Source organism: Myotis davidii, unplaced genomic scaffold (assembly GCF_000327345.1).
Source record: "Myotis davidii unplaced genomic scaffold, ASM32734v1 scaffold571, whole genome shotgun sequence".
NCBI classification, from domain to species: Eukaryota; Metazoa; Chordata; class Mammalia; order Chiroptera; family Vespertilionidae; genus Myotis; species Myotis davidii.
In genome coordinates, this window is record NW_006283136.1 from 1,502,592 (window position 1) to 1,514,428 (window position 11,837).

The 11,837-nt window shown below is 40.8% G+C and overlaps 1 protein-coding gene across 1 annotated transcript in view; it reads right to left on the bottom strand.

Annotated features, from left to right (window-relative positions):
• PAK2 (p21 protein (Cdc42/Rac)-activated kinase 2) overlaps positions 1-11,837 on the bottom strand; it is a 55,128-nt gene that overhangs the window by 11,576 nt on the left and 31,715 nt on the right. Inside the window, exons 10-12 of the mRNA XM_015562476.1 lie at positions 10,815-10,932; positions 7,088-7,187; positions 3,105-3,301 (exon numbers count right to left, since the gene is read on the bottom strand). Of these exons, the coding sequence (XP_015417962.1) occupies positions 3,105-3,301; positions 7,088-7,187; positions 10,815-10,932 (415 nt within the window). The remainder of the gene's footprint in view (positions 1-3,104; positions 3,302-7,087; positions 7,188-10,814; positions 10,933-11,837) is intronic.

Genomic DNA, 11,837 nt, shown 5'->3' on the forward strand with positions numbered 1-11,837 from the left:
CTATAAAAAGAAGGAATTCTTACCATTTGCAACACCATGGATGGAACTGGAGAGCATTATGCTAAGTGAAATAAACCAGTCAGTGAAAGAAAAATACCACATGGTCTCACTCATTTATGGATAATAAAGACCATTAATAACTTATGAACAAAAATAGATACAGAGGCAGAGCAGCCTCGAACAGACTGTCAAACTGCAGCGGGAAGGCTGGGGAGGGTTGAGGGGCAGGAAGGGGAGGGGTAAGAGACCAACCAAAGGACTGTATGCATGCATATAAGTATAGCCAATGGACTTAAGACACTGGGGGGTAGGGGAGGCCAGGGGGTTGTCAAGGGCAGGAAAAAAAGGAGACATATGTAATACTCTTTGTAATACTTTAAGCAATAAAACAATTAGGATTTCTTCCAAAATAAATAAATAAATAAATAAATTCATTTCTATCCCTATGTTTCCCTTGGATAGTTTCTATTACTATCAATCACTTCCCTACAATGTATAATCTGCCATTGATCCACTCTCAAACACTGTAGTTTGTATCTGTAAGTTTAAATTTTAAAAAAAATGTACTTCCAAGTCCAGGCTGGGTAACTCAGTGGAGCACTGTCCCAATGGGCCAAAGTTTGATCCCCAGTCAGAGCACATACAAGAATCAACCAAAGAATGCATAAATAAGTGGACAACAAATTGCTCTCTCTCAAAAAAAAAAATCAATAAATTTAAAAAGTACCTTCCAAATGTCTCTACTTAACATCTGGAATGCAGTTATAAAGATTGTTTTAATGTCCTTTTGTGCCAATTCTTTTGTCTGTCTCAGTTCTGGGTCAGTTTTTCTCCTCATATGGGTTATAATTTTCCTGCTCTTTTGCCTGTCTGGTAAACTTGGACTGGGTATTTGGGTGCCAGATATATCTGGACTCATAAATATTCTTGAGCTTTGTCCTGGGACACAGTTACTTTGGAACAGATCCTTTTGGGTCTTGTTTTAGAATAAAATTTGTTAGACTACAGCAGCATATAGTCTAGGGCCGTGGTCGGTAAACTCATTAGTCAACAGAGCCAAATATCAACAGTACAACGATTGAAATTTCTTTTGAGAGCCAAATTTTTTAAACTTAAACTATATAGGTAGGTACATTGTTATTAACTTAATTAGGGTACTCCTAAGGCTTAGGAAAAGCCACACTCAAGGGGCCAAAGAGTGGCATGTGGCTCGCGAGCCGCAGTTTGCCCACCATGGGTCTAGGGTAATTATTTCCTATCACTGAGGCAAGACTGTTGAGTCCTCTACTGAACATCCTGTGAAATATAAGGTTTACTCTTACAAGGTTTACTATTGCTGACAGAAGCAGGCACTATTCCCAGCCCTATGAGAGCATTGGGCACCATCCTCTCCAATCTTAGCAGATGGCTATATCCCCGGTCCTGGGCAGAGTACTCATACAGGTGTGCCAATCTCTGTTGAATGCTCAATGGAGATTTTTCACAAACCTCAACCCTTGTCTCTGCAAAGGTTTCTCCCCTCCTTTCCTCAGCCCCCAGAAACCACTAATTTCTTGTCTCTACAGAAATCTATAAAATGTATGCAGTCAATCCTCATTATGTGCAGATTCCACACATGCAAATTCACTTACTCACTAAAGTTTATTTGCAACTCCAAAATCAATACTCAGTGCTTCTGTGATCATTAATGGATATGTGCAGAGGTGAGAAGCACAGTGCTGAAGAGCTGTCTAGTGTACCTAAGTGCAAGAAGGCTGTGATGTGCCTTGTGGAGAATATACATCTTTGATAATCTTCATTCAGGCATGAGTTGTAGTGCTGTTGGCCATGAGTTCAATGTTATTCAATCAACAATTGTTAAATAGAGTGTCTTTAAACAGAAACACACATAAAGGCAAGGCTGTATATCAATCAGTTGATTATCTGTATATCAAAATGTTGTGACCTGAGGCTTTAGGAACCTAACCCTGTATTTTCCCTAGAAGCAATGGTTTCACTTTCATTATTCGGTGTTTGTGGCTTGTAGAATCTAACCACCATGAATAAGAATCGAATGTAAATGGAATCATACAATATATGATCTTTGTGTTCGACTTCTTTCATGTAGCATAATGCTTTCAAGGTTCAATGTTTATGTATCTATATTTCATTCCTTTATTATGACTAAAATATATTCCATTATATGCATATACAATTTTTATTTATTCATTCATCAGGTGATAGACATTTGTGCTGTTTCTACCTTTTGGCTCATAAGAATGCTGCTATCAACATTTGTGTACAAGTTTTTGAGTGGATTTAAGCTTTTAATTCTCTTGGGAATATACACAGCACTAGAATTGCTGGGTTATATGTTACTCAATGTTAACTTTTAGAGGAACTTTTTCAAAGAGCTACATGCACTATTTACCTTTCCACTAGCAAAGTATAAGGGTTCCAATTTCTCCACATTCTCACCAACACTTACTATTCTTCAACTTTTTTTATTATAGTCATTCTTGTAGGTGTGAAGTGCTATGATATTGAGCCATACATGGTGATTTAAAAGTAGAAGTAGAAGAAAAAAAATAAAGAAAGGCAGGCAGGCAGGGAGGGAGGGAGGGAGGTAGGAAGGAACCCCAAAAGTCTCCACCCTCAGCTGCTGAATATTTGTTTAAAGTCTACTGACCTCATCTGTATCTCAGGGCCCTCACTCTTTTGTTTGAATACAGGCTTTAACATTGCCATCTACACAGCTTTCTCACAGATGTGATCTTGCTTTCCTCTTCTCTGTACCTAGGGGTACCAGAGGCCAAGGTTCAAAGTTGATAACCTGAAGGGTATGTCTAGGGACTCTTAACTCTGTAGAAAAGTGAGGAAATTCTTACTTATACACAAAATTAAAGCATTCAACTTACTAAAAATCTACAAACTCTTTACCTAACACATTCAACTCAACCCAGAAGAGCAAATGATTTTTTAGATGCCGAGTGAAGGAAACAACTAGGTTATATCAACTTTGCATCCTAAATTCTTGGCCATCTACCTGCCTGGAACAAGCAGGTACTACCTAAATGTTTTAAATAAAAGTATTTTTCTTAAAATAAGGCTGGTGTTTTTCTTACCCTTAAGGGATTTTCATTGAGGTATGGAGGCTCTCCTTCTACCATTTCAATAGCCATGATACCCAGAGACCATATGTCCACCTTAGGGCCATAAGCTTTCCGTGTAACCACCTCCGGTGCCATCCAGTATGGTGTGCCAACCATGGTACTTCGCTTGCTCTGCTCAGGGGTGATCTGGGCACAGAAACCAAAGTCAGCTATAAAACAAAACAAAACATCTAAAGTTAATGGTGTCCACGGATGGTTTTTTCTAAAGATTCACTTTAGATGACCTAAGAGAGGGAGAGGAAGAGGATTGATGTGAAAGCATAGCATCGACTGGCTGCTTCCTGCATGTCCCCTACCAGGGACCGGGCCCGTAACCCAGGCACATGTCCTTAACTGGGAATTGAACCGGCCAGGGCAGATAACTTAATTAATTACATTTGACTACTCACCCACTTGTTTTTTAAGACTGTATTAATAAAGCCACTAGGATGGGTTTACAAATATTTTGATGATGTTACATACTCTCACTTTTTCACTTTAACTTCCCACAAGCAGAGGACAAATTATCAGGAGGTCTTTTATTCTTTTTTTTTTTAAACATATATTTTATTGATTTTTTACAGAGAGGAAGGGAGAGGATAGAGAGTTAGAGAGAAACATCGATCAGCTGCCTCCTGCACACCTCCTACTGGGGATGTGCCTGCAACCAAGGTACATGCCCTTGACCGGAATCGAACCTGGGACCCTTCAGTCCGCAGGCTGACGCTCCATCCACTGAGCCAAACCGGTTAGGGCAAGGAGGTCTTTTATTCTAAATAATTAATTCTAACCAGAGAAAAAGGGGGGTGGGGACAGGTAGAAGAGAATAAGGGGGGGGGGAATAAATGGTGATGGAAAGAGACTTGACTTGGGATGGTAACAAACAATACAATGTACAGATGATGTATTATAGAATTGTACCCCTGAAACCTATATAATTTTATTTAGCAATGTCACTCCAATAAATTCAGTGAAAACATTAATTCTGCCCTAAAGATTTTAATAAAGTTGAAAAAGGTCAAGAAGAAAAAGTTACCAAATAGGCAAAGGTCAGGAAATGGTAACTACTTTTGATGAAAACAAACAGAAGCTATTAACTACACAGCTGATAGCAGATCTAGAAAAAGAGCATGTTTAATTATAACTGTACCTACAATGTGCTCACCAGCAATACTCCCACCTCCTTATCTATATTAATAAAAGGGTAATATGCTAATTAGACCGGGTAGACCAGATGTCTTCTGGACAAAGCCATGGTGGCGGGGCTGAGGCAGAGGCGGTTAGGGGTGATCAGGCTGGCAGGGGAGAGCAGTTAGGGGGAGCAGGCCGGCAGGGGAGAGGAGTTAGGGGCCATCAGGCTGGCAAGGGAGAGTAGTTACGGTGACCAGGCTGGCAGGGGAAAGCAGTTAGGAGGATCAGGCCGGCAGGGGAGAGCAGTTAGGGGGATCAGGCCAGCAGGAGAGAGCAGTTAGGGGCCATCAGGCTGGCAGGGGAGCAGTTAGGGGCATCAGGCAGGCATGCAGAGTGGTTAGGGGCTATCAGGTAGGCAGATGAGTGGTTAGGAGCCAGCAGTCCAGATTGCTGCGGGGTTGGGCCTAAACCAGAAGTTGGACATCCCTCAAGGGGTCCTGGATTGGAGAGGGTGCAGGCCAGGCTGAGGGAACACCCCCACCTCCGTGCACAAATTTCATGCACTGGACCTCTACAGTGACCATTACAGTGGAACGACCAGAACAACCGGTCACTATGATGTGTACTGACCACCAGGGGGCAGATGCACAACGCAGGAGCTGCCCCCTGGTGATCAGTGCGCTCCCATGGGGGAGCGCCACTCAGCCAGAAGCTGGGCTCATGGCTGGTGAGCACAGCGGCCATGATGGGAGCCTCTCCTGCCTCCAAGGCAGTGCTAAGGAGCAGCTAGCTGAGTGGTAAGGAGCAGTGAGCAGGTGAGCAGTAAGGAGCGAGGGTCCGGAACTGTGAGAGGGCGCAGGACGGGCTGAGGGAACCCCCCTCCCCAGTACACGAATTTTGTGCACTGGCCCTCTAGTTTTATAATAACTGAAGAGCAGAATGCCTTGTTTAGTGGCAAAGTCAGGATGAGAACCTAGAATTTTTTCCTCTCTCCCATTCTGTTCCATATGTAACTACTGTTAATGTTTATGTTTGCAATCTTTACTTTTTTCCTCCTCTAAAAAATTATTTGCAGAGCTTTTATATTTGTTTATTCTTTATTTAATTTTTAAAATATTACTATAGTTGAATATAAATGTAAACTTTAGACTTTTTGTTATGCATTTACATACATACAAATAATATCTATGAACCACTTGATTCATTCTAATTAAGATATTTTGTAAACTTTTAAAAAAACAACTTTTAGAGATCTTTCCATATTAATACATTGAACTACCTCATTATTATAACTATACAATACTAAAAAATATACAAAAACAAAAGAATATAAAAAAATCGTAACATTTAACCATTCCTGTACCGCTAGACATTTAACATATTTTGGTTTTTCTTACAATGCTGCAGAGAACATCTTTGTAACTGTGCATATGTTTAGTAATTCTATAGGAGTGAATCCTGAAAGAACAATTGTTAGGTGAAATCATACTATCCATAGCTAAAATAAGAGCTTATAAAAAAACAGACGTTGTTCCCAATACCTTATAAGAATTAACATATCTAATCCTCATGATATCTCTATTAGACAGGTACATTACTATTATTCTCATTTTACAAATGGGAAAACAGACACATATATTTTTAGATAATTTACCCAAGATTATTCATCTAGTAAGCAGAAGAGCTAGGATTAAGTATTATCTGAAAAAGTCCAATTCAGTTTACATATGTATTCACTAAAAATGTATGAAACTGACAATTTTTAACTTGCCCACTAAGATGAAGGTTAGTAATTTTATATTTTGACCATCTGATAGAACCTAGACCCCTTTTCTTGTGGTTGAATAATTTTTAAAGGATGTATCTTAAGGAGATGCTGAAAAAGCAGCGAAACTCGAGCAGAACAGAAGAAAAAGTTTTTGGTTTCTTGATCCAAGAAATGCCTTGAGTTTTGCATAGTTGGAGAAACCTCAGTAGAAGTTCCTTTTTATTAAAAAAAAGAAAAAAGAAGTTCTTAAATCCTACAGAGGGCATGGTTGGCGGTGAGACATTATAACTAGCAGAGGAAAAAGAACCTATGATTTCCGCCCCCGCCCCCCATGACTCTACCATGCCTGATACAGAAGATACATATGAAAAGAGGGTTATAAGAGTTTTTTTCCCTTATCATTTCCAAGGTCAGAGTCACATAGGCCTTCAAATGATTAGGCCACGTTTCCAAATCCAATGAAAGTGGAACAGCATTACCTAAAAGATAGCAGAGCCCAGCCGATGTGGCTTAGAAGTTGAGCATCAACCTATGAGCCAGGAGGTCACAGTTGGATCCCCGTTAGGGCACATGCCTGAGTTGAAGGCTGGGTTACCAGTAGGGGGCGTACAGGAGACAGCCAATCAATGATTCTCTCTCATCATTGATGTTCTATCTCCCTTTCCCTCTCTTCCTCTTAAATTAAAAAAAAAAAAAGATAGCAGAAACAAATTCAAGTTCATCTTTAGAAGATAGCACCAACATTATGATAGTCCTAGGTACTGTTCCTTAGTGTTTTAATCTCCAGAAGAATTCTTTGAGATAGATATTATTTTCCATATTATATAAATAAGAAAAACATAAAGAGATTAAGTAACTCACCTAAAATTATTCAGCAAGTATAGCAGCTCTGCTATTTAAACACAGGCTGTCCTGTTGAGAGTCCATATTCTTTACCACTATTCTCCCTCCCTCTCCATCTATTAAGTCATAACAATAGCGTAAGAGGTTTTTATTTAAATAAAAGGCAAAAAATAATAAATAACAAATAAATGTTATTTGTTCATTTGTTACTCACTAAGTTTAACTGATCCTTCCATCCCCAAAAGCACATTGTCACTTTTGATGTCTCTGTGGATCACTTGATTAGCATGTAAAAACTCCAATGCCTGTAAACACTGAACAGAAGAATAAAAGCAATTAATAAAACAGTCTCTGAAAGGTCTAAGGAAGGTTTACATACAGTACAGGCCTGGACATTGCTTCTAGTATCCAGCAGAAGACACTGCAATACTTATGTTTATAAAGAAAAAACATCCTTTTATGTGCAAAGTTATAAAAATAAGACAATTAATTAGATCCATTATCTCCCACGCACTGGTCTTACCCAGAAACAATTATTAAATGATGTCTTATCTAGTCCTATCATTCTGTATTCAGTATTTTCATTTATAAAATGACCAGAGGCCTAGTGCACAAATTCGTGCATGGGTGGGGTCTGGTCAGATCAGGCTATAAGGAGGAGATGGTGGGAGGCTGGCCAGCCGGCCCACCCCGATCAGGCCCAATCAGGGCCGGGTGTTGGGGAAAGGGGCTGCAGGTGACTGGCTGGTGGGCATCACCCCTGAATGGCGTGGGAGGTGCCGATGGAGGGGGGGGCAGTGGCCTGGGGAAGGGGCCATGGGTGGTTGGCTGGCTGGCCCTGGCAGGGGGAGGGGGCTGAAGGAGGTTGACCAGCTGGCCCCACCCCCTATTAGGGTGGGAGGGCAATCAGGGGTGGGGCTGCCTGGGGGGAGGGGCTACAAGCCGATCAGGGTGGTGGGCCATCAAGGGCGTGGCCAGCCAGGGGAGGGGCTGAAGGAGGTTGGCTGCCCAGTCCCCCACCCTATTGGGGTGGGGGGGTGCAATCAGGGTGGCCGGCCGAGGGGATGGGCTGTGGGACTATGGTGGTGGGGTGGGCTGATCGGGGCTGGGGCTGGCTGGGGGAAGGGAGGGACGTTTGGCTGGCAGTCCGCTCTTGATTGGGATGGGAGAATCCAATCAGGGGCGGGCGGCAGTGGGGAGAGGCCAGGAGGTTGGCCGGCTGGCCTCACCCCCTGATCGGACTGGTTTGCTGGCCACAGTGAGCGTCATAGTGACAAGTTGTTAGGGTCGTTATGGCTGTTAGGGTAGCTGGCTTTTTATATATATAGATAGGTGAGTCTATATCATTTCTCGGCCTTTTCAAGGTTTAAGTGCTTAAAGGTATACAGCACCTGCAAACATGCACAAGGCTCTTTAGAAATCACTTCAATAGTAAAGGATAAAATTGTGATTATTCCCACATAAATCTCAAATACTCAAGTCTAATCAATATGCCATGAAAAGTGGGTAAGATTATGGCTGGTATGGTTCCATTTAGCTGTTCATCAATATGATGTAAGATGTTTTCTTCATTTCTTCTATGGTGAATTTTACATAAAGCTAATATCCACAACCTAGACACCAATGATAAAGGAATAACTTTCTTCTTCTGCTAATGTTTCAGAAAGCAGAATGAGTCCAAAGCGAGGAAAAATTTCTTCCTGCTTCCTTAAATACAAGAATGAGATTAGAGTCCAGTCAATGTGGCCTAGTTGGTTGAGCATCATCCTATGCACCAGGAGGTCACCTGTTCAATTCCCTGTCAGGGCATATGCCCGGATTATAGGCTCAATCCCCAGTAGAGGGAGTGCAGGCGGCAGCTGATAAATGATTCTTTCTCATTACTGATGCTTCTATCTCTCTCTCCCTCTCCCTTCCTTTCTGAAATCAATAAAAATATACTTTAAAATAAATAAATAAATAAATAAATAAATAATTTTAATTGATTTTTTTTGGCGGGGGAGGGAGAAACATTGATGTGAAAGAGAGAGAGAGAGCGAGAGAGAGAGAGTGTGTGTGTGTGTGTGTGTGTGAGTGAGAGAGAGAGACAAAGACATCAATGAGTTGCCTTACACAGGTGCCCCGACCAGGGATCAAACCCATAATCTAGGAATGTGCCCTGACTGAAAATTGAACCCCCAACTTTTCAGTGTATGGGACGACACTCTAACCAACTGAACTACACCAGTCAGGGTGAAAATCTTGTACTATTCATTCAAGGAAAAAATAGATAAACTATGTGTATTATCACACTACATTTACCAAGCATTTAAGAAGATTCCTGAAAATAAGAAATTTCCAGAAAAATACTTGTACAAATAGAAATAAACTTGTCACAATTAAAGGAACTCCTAAAATAACTTTTATAGTATATCAATTAAGAAAAACTATTAGGAAAAAATTAAGTATAAATTCTTAAGTTTTTATCAGCTTTTGTATAACATTTTTTTGTTTAGAGATATGCTATTAAACTATTATATTCATTAAAAAATTCTTACTTCCTTCCCTACTAAACAACCAAAGAAGCTACCCCCCCTGCCCCTTACATGGAGAACAATTAAAATTTTCAAAGAAGCCCTAGCTGGTGTGGCTCGATTGGTTGGAGTGTGGGTTTGATTCCTGGCCAGGGCGCATACCTAGGTTATAGGTTTGATCCCCTGTTGGGGTGTGCATAGGTTGGGATATGCATACATCAGGCAACCTATCGATGTTTCTCTGGCACATCTATGTTTCTCTCTCTCTCTCTCTCTCTCTCTCTCTCTCTCTCTCTCCTCTCTCTCTCTCCCTCCCTCCCTTCCCCTCTCTCTAAATAATCAGTAAAATGTATCCTTGGGTGAGCATCAAAAAACCCTTCAAAACACAATAGTCTTAAGAACTTTTACAATTTTGTCCACTGAAATAATGATTCCTATGATATTCAAAAGTAGTATCACATTTCAGTGACAATAAGCAAATCATTAACCTAAGTCTCATCTGTAGGAAAGGTTAGCTGGAAGAAGGAAGGCTCCTGTTTTGAGTTAACTTAGGCAATTTGGCAGAACTTACGATTTAAAATCAGACAGTAGGTCTAGTAATCTTCTATAATAATAAAAGTGTAATATGCTAATTAGACCAGACATCCTTCCAAAAATCAAGGGCTGCGAGGGAAGCCCGGGTCCCAGGTGCCTGCTGGCGGATGGAAAAAAGCTGGTGCCAGCAACCGGGGCAAGGAAGGTCTACTTTTACATGAATATTCATGCATTGGGCCTCTTGTTCATTAATAAATATCAAGCAACAACCAGTTTCTTTACTTTCAATAAGATTAATAAAGCCAGAAGCAGATGTATTAACACTTAAGGTGAACATATGTACTGCTTTGCACAAAGGAGGGTTTGTCTTCTGTTGAGTGGTGTATTTTTTTAAAATTGATTTTTTTAAAGAGAGAAACATTGATTTGAGAGAGAACCATTGACAGGCCACCTCCCATACATACCCGGACTGGGGATCAAACCAGAAATATGGGTATGTACCCTGACCAGGAATGGAACCTGCCACCATACAGTGCATGGGCTCCTCCAACCAACTGAGCCACACTTGGCCAGGGTGAGTAGTGTATTTTTAATGACATACATGTCTCAAAAGCACCCTGTTTGGATAATGAGTTATAATGATGATCCCACTGAAATTCAACTGTGAGTTTCACTCTTCAAAGGTCCATGCTTCGTTGCAGAATTATCTTACACATGAAGGAAAGGGCTGAAACTCTCACGTAGAATGAAATGGTATGGAAAAAAACATGTAGAGCATGTGTACAGAGAAAGGATTACACTCAATAAAATTTACCTGTGTGAAAAAACTTTCCCTTTTTTCATCTCCTGCTAACCACACATCACCATAACTTATCAAAATGGCAGCAAACTCACCTCTCTGCACACAGCAGCAATCTGAGCCTCATCCATGCAGGTTTCTGTTACAACATCAGTAAGTGATCCCCCAGCAAGGTACTCCATCACTACAAACAATTCGTCTCCCACCAGGAAACTAAAAAAAACACACAAAATACACTCACATTCTTCTATTTTCTAAACACATGGCACTCTTGAATGTTGAAGAATTCAAAGTTTAGGCGCCTTCCTAACAAAACTAGAAAGCTGATAGCTCTGAGAGGTAGGAAGACAACTGGAGAGCTGCTATGTAACAGCACAGAAAAATAACTGAGGGTCATTATGATTTTCCTGAAACACATTAAAGTTTTATCACAATTGTAACTTGAGTGCATAGGTAGACTTATTCATCCTGTTTGACAAATGAAGCTTGGAGAAGTTAAGTAACTCATCTAAGGTAACAGCGCTAGTAAGTGACAAAACCAGAATCTGAAGCAAAGTATGAAGTGGCTACAAAGCTTATGGCTTTTCATTCTTTTTTTTATTTAAAAATAAAATCTTTTTATTTTTATATTTTTAAAATAAATCTTTATTGTTCAAATTATTACAGTTGTTCCTCTTCTACCCCACCCCCATAGCTCCCCTACACCCGGTTCCCACCCCACTCCATGCCCTTACCACCCGTCCCCGTCCTCGTCCATAAGTGTATGATTTTTGTCCAGTCTCTTCCCACACTAGTATTTTAACTGGATACACCTGCAAAGGAGGCAGGGTTTTTCAGAAAACAAATCCAGAGCTTCGCATTTGGAGTTAGGGAGGATATAGATAAGAACAAACTCAAAGGGAAATGTGTTTGCGCATGGCAAGGAGTATGCAACAACATCAGGAAGAGCAGAGGTGGCTCAGGCATTTGCGGCCATTCCAGCACATTGGTGGGGACTTACACTTCACTGTCTCACCATCCACGGGTCTGACGCCGCATGGTGCCAACTAGGAGCCAAAATAGCAAGAGTAATGATTAGCCATATCTTGAACTCTGTGTAGCTAAAGGGATGAGGGTTA